The sequence below is a fragment of the Takifugu flavidus genome, chromosome 1 (genome assembly GCF_003711565.1).
Source record: "Takifugu flavidus isolate HTHZ2018 chromosome 1, ASM371156v2, whole genome shotgun sequence".
NCBI classification, from domain to species: Eukaryota; Metazoa; Chordata; class Actinopteri; order Tetraodontiformes; family Tetraodontidae; genus Takifugu; species Takifugu flavidus.
The window spans coordinates 2,680,944-2,707,602 of record NC_079520.1 but is presented as its reverse complement, the minus strand read 5'-3'; the positions used below and the strand labels follow the sequence as shown (position 1 = coordinate 2,707,602).

Sequence of the window (26,659 nt, the reverse complement as noted above, 5' to 3'; positions counted from 1 at the left end):
TGTTTTCCTTCAGCGTTTAAAGAGTCATTTTACTGCCACCTCTGGTGGGACAGAGGTTAAATGTACAGCTAATGTTAGGACAGAAATGAACTGGTTATAGTGGGATAGGTCTTAATTGGGCTTGTTCAACAGCAACTTTAAAACAGAGTTTACAAAGGTTAAATAAAGCCAAGTTTTAGCAGGCGGTGTTTTCACACGACTTCAAAGTTCTGCAGCACAGACCCAGACTGGACTCGACGCACACAAGTACGCCTCTTTTTAAACGTTCTTTCCCCCGGGTTTATCTCCCACTCCCGGTTACATAACCCGCCGCTCCGTGCCGCAGCGCGGCGGGTCGGACCCTCGGACCCCGCCGGGTCTCGGCGCCTCGATCCCACAATGCAGTGCGCGCGGCGCGTCATTGGAGAGGGACGATGATGGCGGCGGTCGGTGCATCAGAAGTGATCACACAGCTGGAAAGCGCTGCCAAAGTTTTAATGGTGAGAACTTCATCCTTGTTTTCTCCCAGCGCGGGCGCCGTCACGCACGGCCGCGCTGTTGTCGGGCGGATTTAGGCGTTCGGAGGCGGCGGCGGTTGTTGAAGTTGGCCACGCTTTATTTTTTTGGTCAAATGTGTCCAGTTTTCGCTGGAGAAACATCGGTGAGCGATGCGTGGCGCCTTGCCTCGGCTGTCTCCATCCCATCAAAAAAAAAAGGAGACAGAAATCCGCTTCCTGCACTGTTGTCGGCCCCGTCTTAACCCACCAGCGCCCTGACGCGCGGACGCGCCTCTGGACACTTTCCAGCGGAAACTTCGGCGCTTCGTGCCGCAGTCGGCGGCGCTTTCCTCGGCTAACTGCAAGTTTCAGCGCACTCTGCGAGCATCTCCGACTTGTTGTTTTAAGCATATCCCGCAGTCCCCCATCACACGATAGCAGCTTTAGCACACCGTCTACCTCACAGAATAGACCAATTCACCCCAAATCTGTCCCTTTGTCCCCTCCCCGAGAGCGTTAAGCCCCATTTGGAGTAAGTCTGGGTGCTAAGATCCAGCAGCTAACCATGTGCATGTCATGGGTCTGTGTTAGGTGAATGAGCTAGCTGCTCCTGCTTCCTGCCATTTTGCTCTCCCTGGGTTTTCCCCCAAAACAAAACGACATGGACATTGTTTTCTTCAGATATGTGAACTGTCTTTGAAAGAAACGTGCGTTTGACCATCCATCCCTTAGCCCTCACTCTGGGGGCACCATCACGTCAGCTTAATTAATCATGTTATTTTAAAGGATTTTTGCACACACTGAACATTTTCCACTATTTTTGTCCATTATTATAGTTTGTTGGTGCTCAGCTGAAGTTGCCCGAATTTCAGCTGCAAAATATTTAATAAAAAGTGTGTTTTGGATACGTGATATTATTCAGAGCCCCGTGAACAAATGGAATCACATTGTAGGACTCTGATATTTCCAAATGCACTTTCTGATATTTGCAGGTTTAAGTTGAATGGGCCGAACATACAGAGACAGGACTCCATCTGTAATGTCATTTAATTAATGGAGACATAAATACATTTTAAGCCTGTTTGATTATGATAAATCTAAATTCAAGCATCAGTACTGGTCCCCTGTTGCAGCGTTCATTATTTCATGTCACAATATAGACTTTAAACCCTTTAAAGTCTTCGTAGCATTTTTGATCTTTTGGACAGGTTCAACAGCTGCTAAATAATTTTTGCCGTTTTCTAACTTGCCTGTTTTGATGGTCGCGGCGTCTCGGTGTGGCTTGGAAATGATGCGGATGTGCGGCGGGAGGCTGCCGGAACAGCTCGAATCTAGAGTTCGCTCATCCAATGATAGACATCATTATTCTTCTTGAAATCTTTGTTGTTAAATCAAACGATGAATTACTCCTTTTTTGTGGCTTTTTATTTGCTCTTTTTTGTTGTTTTTTTTTAAACGAGTTAACTTTTGTAACTGCAGGCACCGCCGTCTATGGTCAGCACGGAACAGAGGCAGCATGCTGAACATATATTCCTCTCCTTCAGGAAATCCAAATCCCCCTTTGCCATCTGCAAGCACATCTTGGGTAAAGACTTTACTCTGCACGGTTCCGCAGCCTGAAAGAATGTTTTCCACCAGTGGCCAAGCTGGTCGTGCTCACATCACACATTTTCCCCTCATGCCTCTGCCCCCCCCCCCCAGAGACCAGTAAGGTGGACTATGTGCTGTTCCAGGCAGCCACAGCCATCATGGAGTCGGTGGTGCGGGAGTGGATCCTTCTGGAAAAGACCAGCATTGAGTCACTAAGAGCATTCCTCCTCACCTACGTCCTGCAGAGACCAAAGTAAGATGGAAAAAGAGCTGCATACTACAGTTATTGTAAAGGGAAACAGAACGGTTGAGTGACGTGTCTTTACACGTGTTATGACCTTTAAATGCCACAGGATGCATAGATATGAAAGATCGAACGCTATAATGTGGATAACAGCACTTTAGGTTATGATACCGAAGATGGAGAAGAGCTAAAGCTGTAGATGTTATCCAAGTATCTGACGTGCTGTAGTAACGCCGCTGAACAAACAACCCAGAAGGGTCCCTGTTTGCTTTTGTTTGATTAGACGCAGCAATGAAGTCATCGTTTCCACGTGAAACGGGCCAAAGACAATAAGCTGCAGCTGTGAATACACAACATTTCTACATTGTTGCTCCTCGCCGTCCTGCTGATAACCAGCGTTTGGGGGCTTGTCCTCTGGGGTGTTCTCACTTAAGGTTTTTATTTTATATATAACAGTGATTCCACTCGTTTCTTTTTCTCCCCAGTCTCCAGAAGTACGTTCGCGAGCAGATCCTGCTGGCTGTAGCCGTCATCGTGAAGAGGGGCACCGTGGACAAAAGCATCAACTGTAAGAGCATCTTTCATGAGGTCGGGCAGCTCATCAGCAGCGGCAACCCTACCATGGTGAGAAGACCCGTATGATTGTTCGTTTTAGACATATTCCCTATTGGTACTTGAGTGGCGCTCTTGATAAGAGGTGGTCTCCTACTTTAGGTTCTGCTTTGAACGTGGCTCAAAAATTTAGTTATTATTCAGAATTTCTGGGTGTCTTGTTTAGCACAGTGAGAATAACCAGATTTGGTGGCATTCTGGTAAATACTGCCTTTCAAAGTGTATTTCTGATCCATATTATGTGTCAGTAGTCATGAAGGTATCTGTAACTGTAGGCAACACATTCCTGTTGCAGGAAGTGTCTCAGACCACAGAGCCTAGAGCGAAAATAGTCGTGCACAAGGCTGTAATGAAGACATGGTCGCACTTCTTTGAGCATAGAAAATTTCAAATACCCCTTTTTGTTGATTCTCTACTCGCATTACCTTCTGTAAAGGTCACGGGTATTTTTCGTGTGGGGGTATTATTTCTAAGAACGCTGCACTGAAAGCAAACTGCAGTTCCGCCCATTGGCCGGTAGATGGCTCTAGTCGATTACGTTCATTAATAAAGCCGTTCGATGTAAAAAGGTGGGCACCTTCAGTGGGTGTTAGCTACCCCCGCACCCACAGATGAGACAAGGTGAGGTCCCAAATGACATCAAGGCCCCTTGATGATGTGTCTGACTGAGATGAATCCTCCATTATTGCTTTTTTTGTAAAGTGTTAATTGCATCTAATTCTCCAAAATGAGAGGATGTGAAACAAATCCTTAAGAATACTTAACTTTATCCATTTAAAAAAGGGAATTTTGAGAGTGCAAATTGAACCTGGTGACCACACACCTCTCTGCTGCAGCAAACCCTGGCCTGCTCCATCCTGACTGCTCTGCTGACCGAGTTCTCCAGCTCCAGTAAGACCAGCAGCATCGGCCTCAGCATGGAGTTTCACGGCAGCTGCAAGCGTCTCTTCCAGGTTTGCTCTCCGCCGGTTCTTTTTCTTTCCTTGCATGTACTGTATGTGCACCGGTTATATTAATGAACGGAATCCCTTTTATTGAAGGAGGAGGGCCTGCGGCAGATCTTTGTGTTGACCATGGAGGTGCTGCAGGAGTTCACGCGCAGGGAAAACCTGAACGCCCAAATGTCGTCAGTCTTCCAGCGTTACCTGGCTCTGGCTAATCACGTCCTGAGCTGGAACTTCCTGCCACCAAATTATATCCTTTAATTTCTCAACAGTGGACATTTCTATGTACTTCTTTACTTAACACGTGAGACGAGTATATAAATATTCGCTTGAGTAAGTAATGGAGAACAGGGCACAGATGGAGATTAAAAGAATATTTTATTCATCACTTAGTGAAGTGTTACAGAATTTATCAAACCATTCTGCTTGACTATGTGTGTCAGTGGTGCAGATAATTTGGGAAACTGCTTCAAATTGACTGCTCATGTAGTGTATACTGCTAAAAACATCGCGTCCATATTGCAGCCTTTGTCGCTCCTGTGGGTCGTCTACATAGTAGCTGGTGGTATGCATGGCTCCACAAATATTTGATACCCTGGAATGTGGTCTCTGTCCACCAATTTTGCTTTGTAGTTCATCTCTTGTGCACACGTCCATATTATCTTTGCAGTTGCCGACATTGCTAAGTGAACTTGGGCTTGTGCGCGCGTGTGTGTGTGTGTGTGTGTGTGTGTGTGTGTGTGTATGGCCGCTCTCATTAAGGCTTAAATCCCTACCAGGCTGGCATCTCCTCGGCCTGTCTGAGGGGATCTGAAGTGGCGCTTGCTGCCAGTCAGGGCCGTGTATCACTTTCAAAGAGGTGTCTGTGAGTCCATCTCTGTATCATTCCAGCAGCACAGCACCCCGGCTGAGCTTGTTGAGGCTCCCCTTGGTATTCCTGGCACGCTCACTTTGATATGTGTGTCCTCAAAGTCTATTAGGCCATTTTGGGCGATGATGAAAGGCTGTAAGCGGGACTCTGCTTTATGGCAGTTTTGGATTACGCTGTTTTTGCATTTTTGCGGCTTTTAAAGATTTGTTGAAACCTTGATGTGTTAAAAAAAGCAAAACACATGATTGAAAACAGATAGTTTTTTTTAAATATTTCAGAAATGGTCGATTTGTTCGTCTGTTCTGCCAAATTGAAGGGCCAACATCGGCCCATTTCTTTCCTATAATGATTGATTTATGGTTTGGAAGTTATTTGAGTTGATGGATCATTTTTTCACTGTTAAATTAAGGATAAGCTACGGTGAAAAGAGATTTTGTCCACAATAATCAAAGGAAAATTACGTTGTGAAATCCAATTGAAAAGATCATTGGTATGTTTTTGCTAAATGGTTTGTGTGATGAAATCCTTTGTGATTAATGTAATAATTGATAGCTGAGTTGCTTGAGTCATTTTGTTAAACAAAACCAACAAGCTTTTGGAAAGCTTCAACAAGTCGTGCGAAAGTCTGGATTCCTGATCTGAAACTGTCAAACATGTGGGGGGAACGAAGCTGCACATCAAGTGTGGTTTCCGTGGAGATGTCTGTGTGCCTGCCAGTGCTTGTAGAGTCTACAAGTGCGCTGATGAAAAGCAGAACAGATCGAGGAAGGTTGGGAGGTCTGACTGAGCGTGAGCGCCTGTCTGCAATCGTAACAACGGGCCTTTGGTCTGAGGGGCGTGAGCGCGGGCGTCGGGGGGCCTCTCCTTAATTGCGTGGCTGGCAGCCGCCGCCTTTTACGTGCACACGGAGACGCGCTCCTCGTCCAGCTCAAAGGCCCCTTTTAAAGAGCGTCCCTCCCTCAGACACACGCAGTGGCATCCGTGTCATCTGTCCTTGCCGATGTCTGAACTCCAGCCCGGCTCTGGTGTCGTCTGGTGCAGGCACGCTCCCGGGCGTCGGCACGACACCGTGTCACTCCGCACCAGGCTTGACTCGGGCCAGGGTCGCGGTCAGGCCTCGGGGCTGCTGCAGCAGTCAGGTGCTGTAAATGGATGTCGGAGCTGACGGACGGATCGCCCTCCGTCCCCGCCGTCCTCTGTCTGCACCGTCTGGGTGATAACGTCGCTGAGGCTTATTTTTCTGTCCCTTATTAACATTTCCTATCGGAGAATATCACATTATGCTGGTTCCCTGGCTTGAATACTTTCATGCTTGAATAATGAGATCCAGAAATTGATGATCAGGTTATTAGTCTGTGCATATCCATGTTAGGTAATTGATAAAGGTCTGTAATTAAATCACCGTTAGAAAGTTTACACCAAGTGATGGGCCTTTTATAAGATTTTTTTAGGAACTATTGTTAGAATACGGAAGTAAAATACGGAAATAAAATTTATGAAGCTGTTAAATATCGAATATTTAGAGGCTTGTTTCCCCACAAGCCTCTAAATATTCGATATTAAACAGCTTCATAAATTTCGCAACCACATTTTGTTGAGCCGTCCACGATGTGTTGCTGCATCTGTAAAGCTGCGATAGCCCCCCCCCCCCATTTGTGATCAAGTGATACATGTGGGCATATAAACCCTGTCCTAAATGGACATTATGACCACAGATTGGTGAAACTCTCGCTCATTGCTTTACTTTAACAGCTGCTGTACCTCAACCTTTCACCAAAGGTCTTATTTTGAGTTTGTAAGACATTGAACCTTGCTGAGCAATATTTATACCCCCCGCTGGACATGTTCTCCTGCCCTGGACTGTCTGGACCCTGTTATTTCCTAGCCTTTCAGGGTTAAATTTATAGTCATTCTGACCCCAGGTTAAGGTTAGGATTTGGAGTATGCCAGCTTATGCTCGGTGTGTGACCCTGTAGAGTGCAGTGAATCCTCATCTGTTGCTGTCTAAACAAAAGAGGGTATTAAGAGACCAGTGAACAATCGCTCGCTGGCTTTAGTCTCCGGGGACATAAAGTCTGGATGTTTTGCATATTAATTGGCAAAACCATGCAGTCCTTATTGCGAAAGGAATTCAAACAGTAGATGGAATAACGACGAGATTATTGGAGTCATCCTTGAGTGGGGAAATTAATGACAACTGCTGTCTAAACAGATGGGGGCCAAACAGTAGAAGAAAATGAGCAAGGGTCCTTGAGGAGGTATTTCTGGATTGTTTATTCACATGGCGGCAGGATATATCACTTAAACCCTTCCACGCGCCGTAGCATAGTGCTGCGCTTTTCACAGGGCCGCTGGCAGACGTTCAGCTAGTCTTTCTGTGCTGCGGGTCCATCCTCACCCAGGATCAAGCATAATGAATAGAGGATATAGGAGCAGCTCGCTAATCCACGACCATCAGGCACCAAGGCTGCTTGGGTCTGCAAAATTCTCAGATTGCAGGGATCGTCTACTCTGTCGTGACAATACTGTGAAGCAATCCCGTAAAACATCTGCAAATAGCTATGGGGGTGTTGGCTGTATATGGTCTTAATAACAATGTTATTACACCATCGGCCCAGCAAGCAGCCCAGGAAACATCTTCAATCTTCACAATGTTTGATCACAAGTCATCCCAGCTGTCTCGTTATTTATTACATTGGGATTTATTCATTTGTGCCATATTTTATTACAGTGAAACAGTTTAGACTTAAGTTTTGTTCATAACGAGTAATGCGAACATATTCTGAGCATCTTTGTTGCTGCCTCCTTGTGGCGGGCTGCTGTAAGTGAAAGAGCCCCCACACACACCTTCCACCCGACCAAAGGGCCGTCAAGTAAACCTGAAAATGTATTTATTTCAGAGATTTCGGTGTCATTTGGGAGCAGACTGAGAGTTTGGATTCACGTCCTCTGCAAAGATTGAGTTGACTCCGCCCCCGTTTGCTCGCTCTGGCCATGTGGTCCGTTTCCGGGTGACATTCCGAGATAAATATGATCCGTGAACGATTGCGAGTGCTTTAAGTTCAGAGTTTGCCCGTAACGCCGCGGCCATGCTGAGAGTACACGTGCGTAGCTCCTCAAGATGAGCCGTGCGTCAGCTGGAAGCCGAGAATAAAAAGAATCGGGAGAGAAAATGAAAACTCCTGCTGGTGCTGCTGCCTAGATTAATTGCCTGGTGTAAACTGCGGTATCACAACGCGTGTTTACGCGTCTGGTGGTAAAGCCGGCGACTCGGCACATGTGAGCCTCTTCCCTCGTGTTTGATTGAAACCCTCGTGGTCGGCGGTTTGCGTCCACCGCCGACTCTGATGCGTTTGTGTGTCCTATTTATCCGTCAGTCTGTCTTATCTTTCCAGTGGAAAACTGACGCGTCACATTAGTTATTCTTGAGCGCGTTGGAAGGGTTGAGATAGTAGCAGGTGATGTCTTTTAAAAACCCACCAAACCACAACCACATGTCGGAGTCACTCTGCATACATTACTCATCCTGGAGGCATGTGCAGCGCGCGCACACACACACACACACACACACACATACACATACAGTGGGTCTGAGTAAATCTTTTCTTTTTTGAGAGGAGTGGGATTGCATAGATGTAAGTTGTAAATTTCCTTTACGAGTCAACATGTATTTGGTCTTTTCTGAGTTCAGTAGGAGCTCAAAGAGCCTGATATCATTTAAAATAAAACAATTGTCGATTGAAACACACACACAATTACTACTCTGAGGGGTGAAACGAGCCCTCTCGGTTTAGTTTTAAATATTCATTTCAGAATGTGTCCTGTAGCCTGTTTTTCCTCAGCGGTGACCCCGGCCGTTCTGTCCACCTGTGTAAAATAGTTCAAGTAGCCGTGTAGTTTTCATTCCTGGGGTCTCTTGTGAGTTTAGTCCCTGTCATATGATCTTTAGGGGAGGGGGGGGGGGGTTGTGTGGCCTCTGTCACCGAGGTGGTGCGTGTCTTGGAACATGTGCTCCTTTGCCTGTATTTTGTTCCTCCTGCTCGTTCTCCCGAGCGATCGTTGGACCAGCTGTGTCGAATTTCCCCACGTTTCTATCAAAACGGCGTCGAGGATGAAACTCGGTTGGACTGACGGATCGCAGCGCCTCGCTTGGGTCACGTCCCGTTCTCATTCCATCTCCCCGTAGAAAGGTTCAGATGAAGGTCTTCTGCCTCGCCGCAACTATTTTTAACAGGGCCTGAAAGCCAAAGCGCTGAACCTACATGTATACAAGCGCACGCACGAAATCCCACAGAGCGTTAGACAGGTGCCAACTTTTGTGTGGAAAAGCGTGCTGTGTTGTGGTGGGGTGTGTGCACGGGGAGTGACTGGACTGATGTCAGAGGAATGCACGGCCTTCTGCCTCTCTTTGGCTTTGATCTGACATTCCCCTGGAAGTGTCCCGCCGCCACAGACGGCTGATTTGCTTTTATATCCCGTTTGCCTGAGCTTATGCGACCGGTGACCAAGAGAGTTTAATATTTTATCCAGCGGGAAATAACCCGCAAAAGCCGCCTTTAGAGCCCGACGATCCAGCATCGGTTTATGTTTTAGACTCCAAGTGTTAAACTGATGGTACACTTGTGTTAAAACTGGGTGAAATGAACTCAAGATAATAGCAGTGGATTTCTTTTATACGTTCTGTACATTTATGTCACTCAATCATTTGGCAACAATGTCATTGACGTCGTCTGTGTGTGTGTGTGTGTGTGTGTGTGTGTGTGTGTGTGTGTTTGCTGTTATGAGAAGCTCAAGTGTTTTTGAGGACACAAAGATAAGAATGTGTGGAAAGTAAAACAGACGGAACAAGTTGTTAAAAGGAACAATCTTTGAGTGATTGTGCTACGGGCCAAAGAGAGGCTCCTGTTTTAGTCTTAGAAAGCAGACAACGGGAGGGACGAGGCGATTGGCTGAGGAAGGGAAAGGGGGTGTTTCGAGGGGCTAAGGAGCCTCGAGGCCCGCTTGTTGAGGAGTGAACAAGGGGCAGATTGAAGCAGAGCCTTGACTGGCTGCGGCGAGAGCGCACGTCTGCTGTGGTTCAAGATCTTGAGGAAGCAGAGGAGAGAAATTTGAGCGTGCACGGAGAGGTGGTGCAGCAAGGAAGAAGGTTAAGAAGAGGACAAGAGGGGAAGGAGAGGAGAAAGGGAAGTGTTTTGCTACAGACAGATGAATTTTAAAGGGCAGGAACTATAAAATAAAGGTTAACGAAAGGAAGGAAGTATTAGCTAACCAGACAGATCAAAATAAGCATTGTGAGGGAGCTCGGTGACGGTAGCTGCTGTTTATTTGAGTGTGCTGCTCCTCCTCCTCCTCCTTCTTCCTCCTGCTCCTCCTCTTCATGCTGTTGTTGGCCTTAACTGTTGGCGGGTCACTGGGGCGCCACTACATCACCATGTTTGAGGCCACACAGAATGTCATGCTCAAGCCAACCGAGACCTGGAGGGAAGCGCTGCTGGACACCCGCATCATGGACCTCTTCTTCACTGTGAGTATCTGATGCAACCTTCAAAATCTCTTTTTTTTTAAGCAAACTTGACAAATCCTGCTCGTTTTTGTGTGACGGTTAGCGGCTCGGCGCGTCGCCGGCGTGTCCTGCTGCCCACCGTGTCATTTCCAGAGTTCATCCTTCAGGTCTTTAGCCACAATTATGACTCTTTCTATCTCGTGTTTCCATGAGAGTTTTCCGGTGCCTCGTCTTACCCTTTGATCCGATTCCTTTATATTCCTGACCTCCAGATTGCGGTTTGTTTTTCATAAACAAAGACAGACAGTTTGACTTTCCACGTTGGCCAGAGTAGTCTCACTTGACCTCGTCGTTTTGGCACACGCTAAGTTTTCATTAGTTTTGTGGGCTCTTTTCTCGGGACGTGTCTCTAAGTAGATTTATGGGTGCTTTGCAGCGGGGTCTTGTTATTGCGTTACTGTCCAGAGGACCTTCTGGGGAAGTAAATGTGTATTTTCAAGCAGCGTCTTGTGTATTTTAAGAGGCAGCCCACGTTGGCTAAGCAGACAGTGTGGAACAAAGAAGTGTGGAACAAATCAGTCAGCTGCTCTTCAATTCAGCATCCTTCCAAACCCGCTGGCTGACCAGCACCAGATACCGCTCCACTATTCTGGCTGTGGTCTTTCCGCTGCCAGATCCTGCTCCACCCCTTTACTCTCGCCAACTTGTGTTTCTTTATCATCTTCAGTTGACCTCTCTGCTGCACTTGCAGCCGTTTGCTCACTCTCTCGCACACCAAGACTCACCCCGTCCGTAACTTGCTGCCCTGAAATATCGCGTTGATTTTAAACTGTAAATAACCAAATATCGTCTCCCTTGTGTAGCGCCACGTGCAAAATACAGGGTTTTGTTGGACAGCATGTTGCAATCTTTGTCAGCTTAACAACATGGTGATTTGTTCCATTTTTGTTTCTTGTGACGGGGGTGTGTGTATTTCAGATCCAAACAGGATTTTGATAATGGATATTGTGTCTGGAGTAACTCGTTAGGCTGTTTAAAGGTCTTCTCAAGTGCAGTTGCTTTTATAGCATATTGCGGCCATTTAACCTTCAGTTTTGGGAGTTTATTATGATTGTCCACGAGTGTGAGTGCAGGTTTTTCCAATGCAAAACGACACAACTGTGTTGTCGGTGTGAAATTTGTCTGTAGACGCTTCGTATCGCAACGTTTTCAGTGGTTCTAGCTTCACACCCGGAGCCGTCCCCGAAGGCCACATCAAAGGTTTCAAAAACTCAAAGCACTCGGGATTTGATTGACAGATCCACACACTCGGGCCCGAATAAAAATGTCTGTAGTCGGTCGCCTTTGCTGAAGGAATCTGCGGGATGCGTGTCGTCTCGGTTTCAGTTTTCAGTTCTCAGTCTCATTTCTCACTCTGGTATTTCTAGTAGCTCAACTGTTTGTTATTGTAAGGCTGCTGTGGCACTGTCAGCTGTCTCTACGTGCACGCGCGCGTGCGCGTGCTTTACAGTACGCTCCCGGTTGGGTCGTGTACTTGTGTATTTGTTGCAACATCTCTGTCTCTCTGTGAGATTGTGTCAGTTTCCATTTGTGTGTAGGTGTGTGTGTGTGTGTGTGTGTTTCTCATGCTGTCAGTGGGTGTAAATTTGTATTTATTCTAATGTAATGGGGTCCCCCGCTGCTTCAGCTGCTGTCCTCTCAGCTGTGAGGGAGCGCATGAGCTTGGCCTCCGTGCGTGCGTGCATGTAAAGAGGTTATCCAGAGACACGCGCCGTCAGGGTCACACTCCACAACAGACCAGTGGCCGGATTAGGACCCGGCTCCATGATTAGGGGCCTCTGTTAACAACCACATAACCCAAGCTCTGCAGGCACAGTCTTGTTGAGAGACTTTGGGGAGTCTCCATTCCAGCTCCAGTAGGTGGGTGTCTGTCACTGTCCCATTAACTGGCTCCAGTTCTTCTTCCCCAGTGATCACGAGGCTGCGGTCAGATGTTTTTCATTATAAACACTTGTGGTTTTGTTTCTAACTTCAACAAAACCATAATCCAGCATCTCAATCATCAAAAGCCACGGACTCAAACTTTCTACAGACGCATGCAGGATATGTCAGAAAAACAAATCATGCAAACGTGCCTGACAACCCTGTTTTGGATCACTCTGTCTCGTCAGTCTGGTAAAACGAGGATAAAGGGAACACTCGGCTTAATCAAAGCACATCCATCTCTGACTCTGCTCCCTGGTCCACCTCTGCTCCAGAACACAACCATCCTGTGGCCCTCCAGATGTTTTAGTTACACATCAGACACGCTTGATGTCTCACTGATGCTCATTGTAGAAGCTACAGTTGGTGGTATTCCTCCCCCCCCCCCTTCCCCTTCCTAATCCTGCACCATCAGGTCACCATGGAAATGTGTGATGTCTCCATTGGAATTAACAGCACCCAAACAATGTAAGGCCCTTCAGATTTTATGCATATCTTCATTTTCAGCCTAAAATAGTTGTGATCTGTGCATCCCGACGTCGGCATTGCTCGCGTACTTTGGAAATCACGGCTTTCAAAGCATTCGAGTTCAAATGCTCCTGAGCTGCTGATGGTATCACCGGGATTCAGGCGTGCATTCAATGAGTGTGCTCAGTAGTATTGTCCATGAAACAGCAGTAGGAGTTTATACTGAGGGGACAAAACGGTTCGTTTTTACATAGAAACATTGTCAGGATTTAACGGCATCTGGTCTGGCGCATATTTGGGCCGTGGTAGTTTGGAAACAGAGAAGGTGGGGATCGTTAGTTCCTCCAACATGAAGCAGCAGGATGCCTTTAACCACAGTTCAGACGCTCACTGCAGTGAGGGAGAGGACCAGATAGAAGACGGAGCATCTGGACTCCGCTGCGTGTTTTCCTCAGTTTCTCATGGTTTTTAGTTTCTGTTTGTCTCCAAATGAGCAGAGAACTGCATCAGAATGTGATTGTGTATCCACAGGCAAACATGCACATACACTTCCAAGACCATTGGTAGCATCTGGTTTATGTCATTGCATCAAATCAGCACGCACGCAGCCACACACACGAGTACTGCGTAGTCCCACGCAGAGACCCCAGCGAACCGTGGACCAGTACAGCCAGTACAGCACTGAATTAACAAAAGAAGGACAATATCGACCGGTTTTGACTGCGAGTGTGTCTAATGTCTTCAAATTTATAGTTTGTTTTAATTGGGGATGTGCTGGAGTTTATGCGCCTATCCTCCCTACGGCTTTATCTCAGAGTAGTCTGCACATGAATGAGGTACTTGCAGGGGTTCCTGTTTTTCTTTACGTGGTCGTACGCTGGAGGAGGCAGGGCTCAATTTTTCATTTGGATGGAATGCACGGCTTCGAGGGAATATGGCTTGGGCAATAAACTAGAAAAATGTCCACAGCCGCTTCTTAACCCCTGAAGATCCAGACAAACCGACTGGCACAGACTCATTTTTATCGTAAGGAGACTCAACCTTGTCCTCCAGGAAGACGCGGGAATTGACTGAGATGTCCTCGGACTGCAAATCAAGCATCTCTGTAAAAATGGAATACTCAAATTACTCTTCGGGGACATAACCTTAACTGGAACTGGTGATTAAAACAGTGTCGTGTTCTGAATGTGTGAAATTGGTTTCGCATTAGCGTGACTTCATTTACCAGCTAAGGAGGTAAAATAAACACTGACTTGTTGCTGTGTTTTTGCTCTGGAGAATGTAATTTAATCGGTTTGCTATTGTATTAGCACTTCCAGCCTTACAAATGGAATTACAAGAGTGCGTCCAGCATGTCGGCTTTAATAAGCACAGTCGGTGCGGGGAGCAGATTCGGTTGCAGTAGAAGTCGATTGTCCCTTCGGCCCGCCCGCAGGCGGTAACCTGATCCGTGAGGGAGAGTGATAGTGGCAAAGAGCAGGCGAAAGACAATAACTCGAATTGCAGTGTTGATTTGAAAAAACCTCCGAGCACCCTGAGGAAATGGACACCAGGCTTTGTCTGCTTCTATAAATACATTCCTCATTCTCTTTATCAGCTTCCCCTCCCCTCTCCTAATATGTTGACCTGCTAATCTCTTTTCCTTCACCTTGCCTCGTGCGTCTTTCTGCATCTTTCGGTTTTCTGTCACAACACTTCTTTTCATTCCTTACCGTGAGCAGCCGACCGGCACTTTAAACACCGAGTGTGAGGGTTCCAAATCCACGAGGTGTGTGTAGAAACATGGTTGTAGTTCACCTGATGCCATCTTCCATAGCCGATGAGTTTAGAATTCCTTCCACTGGGACATCTATTTGTTTTAGCAACAATTTCCTGTCGTACGTCACATTTGAGGGAAGAATTTGACCGTTTCTACGTTTTATGGGGAATAGTTTATTTTTATTTTATTAGCGCTGGGTTAAAAATGCTCTAATCCTACTCGATATCCTCTTCCCTGCTTCTGGCCTCCTGCTCCTTCATTGCTATGGATCCATCTCACTGCCAACACAAACACAATGAGCACAGAAATAGCAAGAACATTATCTAATGGCACATTGATTAAGCAGGGTGCAAATCTGCTGTCATTTGAGCACCATAAGCAGTATTGTTGTATCCTTTTCTCCTCCTTCCATCCTCACTCTTTCCACACACGTACACATACTCACATGCTCACACACTGGTTGTGTATCTCTAACTATAGTCAGACTCGAGGAGACTGGCATTACTGGCGTGGCCTGGATCACTCACTGGTGCAGCTGCCTTTTCAGAGCTCGCACCGTTCTATCTTTTGGAATTATACTACCTCTCCCACGCCTCTCCGTCTCTCTCCCCCTCTCTCTCACCCAGCATCTCCCTCCTCCTTCCCCTCCTCTCGCTGAGCTCGTCCAGGGGATGACGCTGTGGAAGAGGGCAGCAGCAGCCAAACCTGCGGTGGCTACACTACGTTAGCATCTGAGATCGCTGCCCGGCAGCACGCCGCTTGCGACTGCCCGAGCGCTGCAGCTGGGGAGCAGGCAGAGGGGAGGAGTGGAGAGAGGCAGCTGGAAAGAATTTAGGGGAAGGAAGTGTGAGAAGAACAGGAGATTTTGAGAGGTGGTGGAGGAGGAGGAAGAAGAAGAAGAAGCGGCAACAAGCAGGAGGAGGATGAAAGTTTGATTGCTCCCGCGATGAAGTGATCGGTCTGGATTTAAGAGGATGAAGGTTCAGGAAACGGCAGATAACACATTCGGACTGACAGAGAAGAGAACCGCCGCTCACGGGAGGGAGGATTTGGAGCTCCAGGCGTCGGCGTAGCAGCGCCAGTGGAAACCCGATGTCGCTGAGACGCTGCGGGTGACCGGCAGTGGTGTTACCGCCGCAGCTTCGCCGTGTGCTCGTCGGCGTGCGCACGCAGTTGAACCCGACGATGCCTCTTCTTCAACTGTGGGGAGGCGACGTCTCGGAAAAGGCGAAACCCCAGATCCCACGAGTGAACGGCAGCACAGGACTGAGATGAGACTGAACCGAGAACAGACCCGGGTCGTTCCGCTCTAGCTTTGATTGAGGCTGCCTGCGGGCAGACGGGATCCGTTCTGTGTTTGATTATTGCGACCGGGGTCACGGTATCTGAGGAAGGACGCGTTGAAAAATCAATTGGCTCTTTCGCTTCCTCCCGCTGGCTAGTGTGTCCCGCCGGTGAGTATCAATTCTGTTGCGTATCAGCTGAGGCGGCTGTTTAATCTGACGTGTTGTTCGGATGCTCCGGCGGTTGTGTTTCCGAGTCTCGGCGCAGCATCGGGGTGCTGGTTAAAGTTTTAAACTCGCTGTCAGTCGATGCTAGAGACGTCTGAATAAAGTCTTGCTGACAGTTGTATTAGAAACTGAAAACCTGTTCATACATTTTGGTCCGGGGTGTCCTTATTTCCTACCGAATCCACCTATTTAACTTGGATTTGACAGATGCAGCTTTCCTCTTGTCTTTTAGGTGCACAGGAAGATTAGAGAGGACTCGGACATGGCTCAGGACTCCTTGCAGTGCCTGGCCCAGCTGGCCTCCATGCACGGCCCCATCTTCCCTGATGAGAGTGCCCGGGTTTCTTACCTGGCCCACCTAGTGGAGGGCCTGCTCAGCATGATCAACGGGTGAGTGCAACAGCGGCTTATAAACGGTGTTTTAGCCACGCTAACAGGTGAGCTAATTGCCATAAATTGCTATAAGGTTTGTTTGGTTGCGTTACCATTGAATTGGTTTTAAGTTTAAGTTACTCTCACCTTTGGGTTTCAGCATTGTCCTTTAAATAAAATAGGACAGTATCTGTTTTCTATCAGTGCAGCAGGAGACGAGACAAAAAAAAGAAAATTAATTGCTCACTGTTGCTGTCTGTTGCCCCTTTAAACCTGTTCTTTCAGTGCAGCAGTTTTATTCTAATTAACACTCGCAGCCATTTCAGAATTTAAAAAGAAATCCATTTTCTTTTCTGTCGTCAGGCAGTTCTCTCTATTGTATTTTAATCACGCGTTCAATCGTCTGCAGAGCCGCTCAGTAAATCCCACCCCGCCGTCAGGTAAAACAACACACGGAGCCTTTGAAAGCAGCTCCCTGGGGGAGCAGCTCTTGTTATTGCACCCACGGTAATAAATAAACCTGCTCGCTGCTGAGATGTGCAACAAAAAAACTCCGATTTGCACCAACTTTCGATCCTGTGCTTCAAGGATGTGGTGTTTCTTGAATTCAGAGGGTTGGTAAATGATAACCAATGTCAGAGTCTGACTCATTCTGTGGCATTTCTTTATTTATAGGAAGTGATTGCTTGTTGAGTCTGTTTTAAAAGGCCTTGGAGTCGAGCATCTGCACCTTTTGTGGGAGATTATGTGGAGAGGGATGAGTCTTTTAGTCCCCTACGACATAGAAATAAAGAACATTATATTTTTCTTCCTGCCCTTTAAAGCATATGAAGGATTTATGAATTATCTGCTTGGAGGTCACTGTTTGATGATGCTTGAGCTGCTACCACATATTTATGTGTATATCTGAGTATTTGTGTCAGGACTTCACCAGACTCGACATCGTCTGTGTTGGTTTTCGAGCCGCTTTGATACTTAATGGGGCTCTTAAATTTAATTAGCTGGAACTACTAAATATTTGGTGTTTTCACTCCAGTAACTTTCCACAAATTACCAAAAGAATGAGCCCCAATGTAATTCAGACACTTTTTTAAACTTCAGGAACTCAAATATTGGATTATCCTCGGAGCGGCGCGGTGTTAACCACCTTCGGACCGACTCTTGACGACTCGCCTGCTCGTCAGCGGAGGTCACGCCGAGAAATGAACGATCGGGGGTTGCGTGATCTGCTAGTTCGTAGTATTGATTCTTCCCGTGTGCCGCCGAGAATCGGATCGGCGTGTGTTGGGCTTCGGGAAGCTGCATTAAATGAGATTACCGCTCTGTTTTTAGCAGCTGGGTGAGGCAGCAGTTACCTAAAGGTTAAGAGAGCAGTTGTCCCCGCGTTTGTCTTTTGCTATTAAAATAGTCCGTTATTGAAATAGCTGCAGCTAGCACTTTCTTCTGTGGTACATATCACACCTCTACATTAACGTAAATAATGTAACATAAACTGATCTCAGGAAGGAATGAGAGCATGGACGTTGGACCAGACGCCATCCACAAGTGGGTCCGTGCGTGGACTCATTTCACATTTAAATGGATAACAGCACTTTAAACAACTCGGAGTACTTGTTATTTTCCATTATATGGTTTTCGGGAGGTCGCTCTCCTCCGGTTACTTTAATGCTGATTAGATATTCTTTTTGATGTCGCGGCTAAAAGCGGCAGATAATGACTGAGGGGCTGTGAAGGGTCATTAAGTGGGGAAATATTTTCGTTTTAGTGGCGGGTGTATTCGCTCGGAGTGGATCTGATCTGAATTAGGGGCCACATGTGAATTTATAAATAACTGAGACGGACGCACTTGAATCTGCACACAGGCTTTTCGTCAGATCATGTGATTTTGGGAGTGGGGGGGGGGGGTCCTTCTCTCTTTTCTCTCTCAGGCTCTTGCTCGCCCCCCCTCCCCTCTCTTCCCTGCTCTCCTGCTCTGTCTGTAATCACCTATTCTTGGAGCTTTTTTCCAATTGCCTCATCGCAAAAGCACGCAGAGCGCGACGGCTGATGTACAGCGATTGAACACTTCTGCTCACAATTGAGCCGCGTCTGATGAGGGTCAGCGAGGCCTGTCACACTCACTGCTGTCCACTGATAAATATACTTGTCAAACAGGTGGAGTTTTTTCCACTTCAGTCCCACTGAATGCTGGGATATTACAGTTTGTGAAGGTGGACTTTTACCAACCGAGACGATGTAGAGAGAGAGAAGCAATAAAAGGGGAAGAAGCCCACCAGCGAGGCGCCAGAGATGTGTTTGAGATCTGCTCCGAACTCAACGCTGTGTCATCATAGTGTGTGTGTAGCAGCTGCTGCTGACAGGTTTATGTTCTGACTTGAAAATGTTCTGTCCGGCACATGTGACACATTGGTTTCGGTTCATCACGTCAACGACTCCGAAATATTTGTAGCACTTGTGCGGAAGGACTCTACGTTTGTGGCCTCTTGGGCAACCGGGGAGAGATTTATTACAATGAATGTGGAATAGAACATGTTCCTCGATCGGTCCAAAGGCTTTCATCGTCCTGTTTGAAGGTGCTTTGCCTTCCAACTGAGTAATTTGAATTTAGCTCTTCTTCTTAGCTTCTCTGTTCCATTTGATTACTTTTTTGATGAATTTGAGGTCAATCGTTTAAGACTGTTGGGACTTACAGGAGTCACTTATTTGCTTTAAGCTTCATTTATCTGAGGATCTTAAAGGGCATAATAGTGAGTAACTGTTTGAAGGATTATTATCTGACATTTTTTGCCCTTCCAGGATCGAAATCGAGGACTCCGAGGCGGTGGGCATCTCAAATATCATCTCCAATATGATCACCATGTTCCCGAGAAGCACCTTAATGGCGCTGCCCACTGACCTCTTCACCTCCTTCATCAACTGCCTCACGCTGCTCACCTGCTCATTCGGCCGCAGCGCCGCCCTGGAGGAGGTGGTGAGTAACGAGCTTACAGATAGATGAGCACTGATGGTACAGCTCGGCGTACACTATGGAGGCGTGTGAGTGCTTCATTCAGTCCGTCCTTCACCCAAACGGTCCATTTCTTCCTCAGCTGGATAAGGACGACATGGTCTACATGGAGGCCTATGACAAGATCCTGGAGTCCTGGCTGACGTTCATCCAGGACGACGAGCATTTCCCTCGAGGCTGTTTTGTCCAGCCCGCCATCCAGGTCTTCAACTCGTACATCCAGTGTCACTTGGCTGCTCCCGATGGAACCCGGAACCTGGTGAGACTTTGTCAGTGTGCACGTGAATGCTTGGCTGCTCCTTCTGGTGTCACAGTAGATGCTAACAGGACCAGAACAAGGTCTGCCCTCATCTTCCTGGCTTCCTTTAACACCTTCTGCCCCCCTCCCTCCTCCCCCCTCAGTCAGTGAACGGCATTTCATCTCACGATGAAGAAGAGATCAACGAGCTGCAGGGGGACGACAGGGAGCTCTTCTCTGACCAGCTTTCCTGCATCGGCCTGATGGGACGTGTGGCGGCCGACCACTGTATCCCGCTGCTCACAAGGTTACACACACACCCACACACACACACACACACACACACATAAAACCTATGCTGAGATTTCTCCTCTTGTAACCCTCTGCTGCAGCCTCCTGGAGGACCGGGTCACACGGCTGCACGGGCAGCTTCAGAGGACCCAGCAGCAGCTCATGGCCTCATCCGACCCCAGTTCAGTCGACCGCAAGGTTCTCGGTGACCTTTACGAGGACATCCACTGGCTCATATTGGTCTCAGGTCCGTAATTTGTGGTTTGTTTGGTTTTTTTAAAATCCATTTTCTGTTGTTTGTTTTAAATTGGAAAGATTTTACTGTTAAATTGAGGGAGGAAAAAATGAAAATTTCCTTCTGCCGAGACGAACGTATATTTGATTAACAACGAGTAAAGTGCAATTTAATAGAATTTTAGTGTGTTTATAGTGTTCACAAATTGTTTTTCCAGTGCTGTTGCTCCACATAACCACCCTTATTTATGAACACGAGGGGGAAAACGTCCTCCTGCCTTTGAGGGCTTATGTTAATGAAGTAGTGTCTGCATCTGCATCATTTAAGGCAAATCTGAGTCATTTTATGACATTTTTATTTGTTGGAGTATATTAAAACAAGTAGATTTATGGGGCTAGCATTTTATTGTTGACCTAACTGTGCTGGTGTGTATCTCTAACGGGTTTGAACGTCTGCACCTTGGCACTTTTCAGGGTATTTACTAGCCGATGACCCTCAGGGCGAGACCCCGCTGATCCCCACAGAAGTGATGGAGTTCTCCATTAAACACTCGACAGAGGTGGACATCAACACCACGCTACAGATACTCGGGTCGCCGGGGGAGAAGGCCTCATCCATACCAGGCTGCAACCGCACAGACTCGGTCATCAGGTAGCGTTTGGTGTATTTATGCAGCTGTGGCGAAGGAAAATGGAGCCAAACTGGAGTTCCGAATGGCAAATATTGACTAATCTGGTGTCAAATGGTTGTCGTCTACATAAGACACAGTTTAGCTTTGCTTTGATTCAACGTTGTTTTTGAGGCTGCGCAGCAGGGATTGGGCTAATTGTTGTCACATTCTTTATGTCCAGCCGACCATGGGTGTTGTGACTGTCCATCTCGCTTCACCAGTAAGAGCCCAATAAAACTCCCACACTAGGCTTCTTTTTTTGATGCCACGCAGCTGTAAAGGTTAGCAGACGTCTTCAATACAGTGAAGCAGTCGCTGCTAGGACATGAGCTCACATTCACATAAACTATATTGTGTGGTCTGCAGACGCCCAAACCAGAGTTTCCTCTCCTAAAAAGATGGTCTACTCGAACCTCAGAGACATGTGGCGGATTTGTGCAGTTGGAATTGGAAGGGCAAAATAAGCTTGGATGTCTTTTCTGTTTTTGCACAGTTAGACTTTTGTTTTCTTTCTGGCCGCACTTGTGTTGCACTTTAATATTAATAAAGTCGGGTTCAGTCCATCGTGGATTCACCCGCCTTTCCCGTCTCGAAGGTTCCTCTTCTGCACAGCGTCGGCACTCATCAAGGAGCCGATTCCTGTGGTCTTTTAGTCTTAATCCGCAGGACACGAAGACCCGACACGGAGAGGATTCAGAGCTCTGTGCAATAATCACAGTGTCGACACAGGATAACCACCACAGCCTCTGAGGCGGTTTGCTGAAGGTCGTCGAGCTGTGTTTCAGATTGTCCATTAGGTGGAGCGGGCGCGAGCATGCGGGGGAGGACGGGGGACTGTCCGAACGCGTGGTCAGCCGCATTAAGTTTCCTAACAGCCATCGAGTGACCCCGGCCTCGGAAATGTCAGCGCGGCTTTGTTTTCAGCGGACAATATGAAACCGCGCCGCTGTCATCGAGTGCAGATAGACCCCTAATCTGCTTTAAACCCTTTGTCTCTCCGTCCTTGTACCGTGTGAGCGAATTGGGCCTCTCAGATTCAGGCCCGAGTCAGAAACAAGGTGATGAATCCTGGCTGGTTGTTGTTACCTGAGGTGACACTGAAGCTTGTTTTCTCCCCTCTCTTCCTCTGCTCACCAGCTCCTGTGTTTGTCTGCCGCAGGTTGCTGTCGGCGGTGCTGCGGACCTCGGAGGTCGAGTCCCGGGCGACCAGAGCCAGCCTGACGCAGCTGCTGAGCCCTCAGATGGGAAAAGACATCGTGTGGTTCCTCAGACGCTGGGCCAAGACGTACCTGCTGGTGGACGAGAAGCTGTACGAGCAGGTCCGAGACTCGCCTCTGCGTCACAAACGTGTAACACAACCCTTCTCCCTGGCCAACATCCCTCTTCTCCCTCCTCAGATCAGCGTGCCGCTCAGTACAGCGTTTGGCACCGACACAGAGGGGGCTCAGTGGATTGTGGGATATCTTCTGGAGAAGGTGATCAACAATTTGTCCGTGTGGAGCTCGGAGACTGAGCTGTCAAACGAAACGGTGGACCTGCTGGTGACGCTGGTGGAGAAGAGGGAGAGGTGAGGGGCCCGCCGAAGAACTTGCTTTGGGCATTCGATGCCATTTACAAACAGGAAATAAGCAGAAACGGTGCTGAACTATCCTAACAGAACAACCGTTATGAGGGAGTTCATTGATCTGATGCACTGCTCATCAAATGGCAGCTTTACAGGGGGAAAAGAGAGACCGTTGAATTATAGATTTGTCTGAAAGGAGCTCTGTCCGTCCAGGGCGAACATCGTGGTGCAGTGCGAGAGCTGGTGGAACCTGGCGAAGCAGTTTGCCAGCCGCAGCCCCCCCCTCCACCTGCTGTGCAGCTCCGTGCAGAGGTCCCTGATGAAAGCTCTGGTGCTGGGAGGATTCGCACACATGGACTCCGACACCAAGCAGCAGTACTGGGCCGAGGTAACGACGGGAGGGAGGACGACACCTCCGAGGGTTACAACCTACAGATGTTACAACAGGGGAACCAAACGGTCCAACCTCTGTCCACCGGTGACAAACAAACCGACCCGTTGACTCTTCGGCGTCGTGCCCGAGTCGGTCCTGATCCGAGGAGGAGTGACGGATGCTGTCGATAATATTTCCCCCCTCAAGTCTCGCTCCCATGTGTATAACTTGATCCTTCTCCTGATCCCGGAGGCCTTTGTCTTAATAGACTGACAGTAGTAACGGGGGGAGGGTGCAAAGCCACAATGACTCCAGAGTAATTACGGGGGGAGGACGAGTGAGACGGCAGCTGTTGGCTGCTGCAGCTGTTTTGTCTGAGCTCCGTCAGACGGGGCCGAGATGGACCTGGCATCTGATGAGACGCGCTCCCGCATTCCTCCTCTCTCCTCGCACACACCGCCGCGTATTTTTACGCCGTTTGCTCGAGCAGCTCCAGTTTATATTTCACAAAATCTTAAACTCTGCGGCGAATCATCTGGCCGGTTTTAAGGTAATTTAATGACGAGCGCCGAGCGTTTCAGAGAAGCTCATTTTTCCTCTCCCTCCAGGTGCTTCATCCTCTCCAGCAACGTTTCCTCAACCTCATCAACCAGGAGAATTTTGCTCAGATCAGCCAGGAGGAAGCGGTAAAACAGGAAATCGTGGCTACGCTGGAGGCTCTGTGCGGCATCGCCGAGGCCACGCAGATCGACAACGTGGCCTCGCTCTTCTCCTTCCTCATGGACTTCCTGTCCAGCTGCATCGGCCTCATGGAGGTGAGCAGAGTCCAGCGTTACTGGTGGCACTGAAACACCTCGGGGGTCATTTTATCGACCTTTTCTTCACTGTTTTTATTGAGCAGGTTTACAGCAACACGCCCGAGACCATCAACCTCATCATCGAGGTTTTCGTTGAAGTGGCTCATAAGCAGATCTGTTACCTCGGAGAGGTCGGTCAGATATCAAATCTTATTTAGAGGACAAGTTTACGTCGGTTGATTGGTTAAAGTTAATTGATAATTGGATTCAGAATTCTGTCCGTCTCTTCTCAGACCAAATCCATGAAGCTGTACGAAGCCTGCCTGACGCTCCTGCAGGTCTACTCCAAGAACAGCAGCAGGAAGCGGAGCGACTCCGCTGCGGAGGAGGACCAGTACCAGGACCTGCTGCTCATCATGGAGCTGCTCACCAACCTGCTGTCCAAAGAGTTCATCGACTTCAGCGACACAGGTGAGCGTCGCACCTGGCAGCCCCGTGGATGCTCTCGTTGCCCTGGTACGTGACGTTTTCTCACCCCGCCGTGTGTTCAGACGACGTGTTCAGAAACCAGGACCAGGGAACGCCAGCGTGCAATCGGACGGTGTCCGCGGCAGACGTGGTTCTCTACGGCGTCAACATTGTTCTTCCCCTCATGACGCAGGACCTGCTGAAGGTGAGAGTCCTTATTCTCAACGGTCTGAAGGGCCTGAAGGGCTCCAGTCACTCTGGGGGGTTTAATCCTGTCTTTGCTTCCCAGTTTCCCTCTCTGTGTAACCAGTACTACAAGCTGATCACTTTCATCTGTGAGATCTTCCCTGAAAAGATCCCACAGCTGCCGGAAGACCTCTTCAAAAGCCTCATGTTTTCCCTGGAGCTGGGAATGACCTCGTATCCTCTACGACCTCAGGCTAACGCACTGAATTACGCCTGTTAGTGTTTTTTGACCCTATACTGGGGCAGAAATAGGCACATTTTCCCTAGAAATGGTTCTTCCTTAGCGTGCGGGATCAGAATGAGCTCAGAAATCAGTCAGCTGTGTTTGGAGGCTTTGTCACCTCTGGCTGAACAGTGCGCCAAAAGCCAGGACAAGGATATGCCCCTCTTCATCGCCACTCGTCACTTCCTCAAGGTGCGCCACAGTCCTGCCGGGGGCCACAAAAAAGCTAGCAAACTGGAATTCATCATTTTTTTGGTGTAACTGTTTAGCTATAGAACTAAACGGTGCTGGCCGTGTGTTTCTTGTACAGTTGGTGTTTGACATGCTGGTCTTGCAAAAACACAACATGGAGATGACGGTGGCAGCGGGGGAAGCTTTTTACACACTTGTGTGCCTGCACCAGGTAAATAAACAACACCTAAAGCACTCTGATTTGACTTTCAATTTATTTTGCATTAACTTGATTTTGTTTCTGCGCCCTCTTTTTCTATGATGCACACATCAATAGTTTTATTGGCCATAAGCAATTGTGTACTTGTTGATTTTGTGTGGGTGTGTGTCGCCATCTGGTGTTCAGGTTGAGTCATTGCAGTTAAATCAACCTATATAAGTCTGATTTATTTTTTATTATTTAAAAAGATAAATAATCTAAATATAGGGTTTGTCAGTATTATTTTGCGTGATAAAATTTATAAATGGAAGCTACTCTGCACCCCCCCAGTGGACTCTTGAGTGGATTTCTGTTGTTTGTGGTTTATTTTTAATTAATTTGGACTCTGCTCCCCGCCAGGCGGAGTACTCAGAGCTTGTGGAGACTCTGCTGTCCTCTCAAAGGGACGCCATCATCTACCAGAGGCTGGCCGATGCCTTCAACAAGCTGACGGCCAGCAGCACGCCACCCACCATGGACCGCAAGCAGAAGGTCGCCTTTCTCAAATGCCTGGAGGAGTTTGTGGCCAACGTGGGTGGGCTGCTCTGCGTCAAATAACCACTGGAATTCGACTCTGCTTCGATCTTAGTTTTTAAAAAGCCCCCCCTCCTCCTGCTTAATCGAAGAGCTCTGGGTAGAAGAGATGACCCGAACTGCCCTGGAGTCCATCTCATGCCTGAATATTTTTTCCTGTATGTAACAGCAATGGCTCCGCCCCCTCCAGCAATGGCTCCGCCCCCTCCAGCATTCTTTACCGCCATGACGATGATGATGCTGTTACGATAAACACAGAACTGTAGAGCAGTCTGACTGCGACCATTTTGCCCTGTTTCCAAGGACGACGAGTGGTGAAGGCGACCCAAGTATCGAGCGACTGCCACAACACACCATCGCACACACACACACAGACACACACACACACACAGAGGATGAAAACTTTAAATGCTGTTTGTTAAAAACGTTGGTTTGCATTGACATTTTGTAGTTTACTGTGCTAGAGTAGCCATTTTGTTTGAACACCATGACAAACACACAACTCTTTTTCTTCCGACACACACCGCCCCCCCCCCCCCGCCATTTCCAGAGTGCCTTTGTTCTGTTGATTGTCCCGTGTGTGTGTGCGTGTGTGTGTCAATCGGGTCACATTAGCTGAGGGATGGCTGTACCTGCCATTCGCTCAGATCACAGGTGGCCAGGTACCCACACTCTACAAACACATCTGTGTTTGATGTCGCCATGGCAACAAAGGCATGGCCAGTCACGGCGGAGACGGGCGATTGTTTGCAGTGGCAGAAAACCAAAATCCGATTGTTTCCTAATGGATGTAAATGTAAATATTGTATGTATAATGTCAGAGAAATCACGACCGTTGTATTGTTGGAGACAAAAACGTGACTAAAATGTTTTTATATGAGACTTGGATTTCAAAAATGTACGAATTCAACTGAAGAGGCAGCCGTTGTCCCTCTGTTGGTGTTTGATACCCCCCCCCCTCTGTTTGGGTTGTTGTATGGTGTTGCAGCCCCTTCCCTCCAGGCAGATGTAGGGCTTTAGCAGACGAGTTTCAAGGGGCTCGTTTCCCTCCCCAAGACGTGGTTTTTGAAACACACTGGACGGACGGGAAGGCGGTCTGCCGCGGATAAAGGACGGCAATAACAAACCAAATAAAGGAGCAGAGCCACGCAGAAGCATGACGTGGGAGGCGGAATCCTCCTAGCTCAGAGCATTAGAATGGTTGTTTTGTTAATGAAGTGTAAAAGTGTACATAAAGTTATTGTATAAAA

At 47.9% G+C, this 26,659-nt stretch overlaps 1 protein-coding gene across 1 annotated transcript; it reads left to right on the top strand.

The window, feature by feature from the left end:
- Positions 1 to 325: 325 nt before the first annotated feature.
- On the top strand, positions 326 to 26,659 carry xpo4 (exportin 4). Its single transcript, XM_057054837.1, has 24 exons — positions 326 to 479; positions 1,956 to 2,061; positions 2,178 to 2,319; positions 2,796 to 2,934; positions 3,759 to 3,875; positions 3,963 to 4,116; positions 10,149 to 10,261; positions 16,194 to 16,351; positions 19,130 to 19,304; positions 19,423 to 19,599; positions 19,743 to 19,885; positions 19,971 to 20,116; positions 20,578 to 20,755; positions 21,934 to 22,093; positions 22,172 to 22,341; positions 22,552 to 22,726; positions 23,320 to 23,526; positions 23,613 to 23,699; positions 23,802 to 23,979; positions 24,060 to 24,181; positions 24,266 to 24,396; positions 24,520 to 24,637; positions 24,756 to 24,848; positions 25,236 to 26,659. The coding sequence occupies exons 1-24, from the start codon at positions 414 to 416 to the stop codon at positions 25,431 to 25,433; spliced, it is 3,453 nt and encodes a 1,150-aa protein (XP_056910817.1). The 5' UTR covers positions 326 to 413; the 3' UTR covers positions 25,434 to 26,659.

Coding starts and splice junctions, on each gene's coding strand:
- xpo4 (XM_057054837.1), top strand. CDS start 414: ATGATGGCGGCGGTCGGTGCATCAGAAGTGATCACACAGCTGGAAAGC. Junction 2,320..2,795: donor TACGTCCTGCAGAGACCAAA/GTAAGATGGAAA, acceptor TTTTCTCCCCAG/TCTCCAGAAGTACGTTCGCG. Junction 24,638..24,755: donor CCACTCGTCACTTCCTCAAG/GTGCGCCACAGT, acceptor TTTCTTGTACAG/TTGGTGTTTGACATGCTGGT.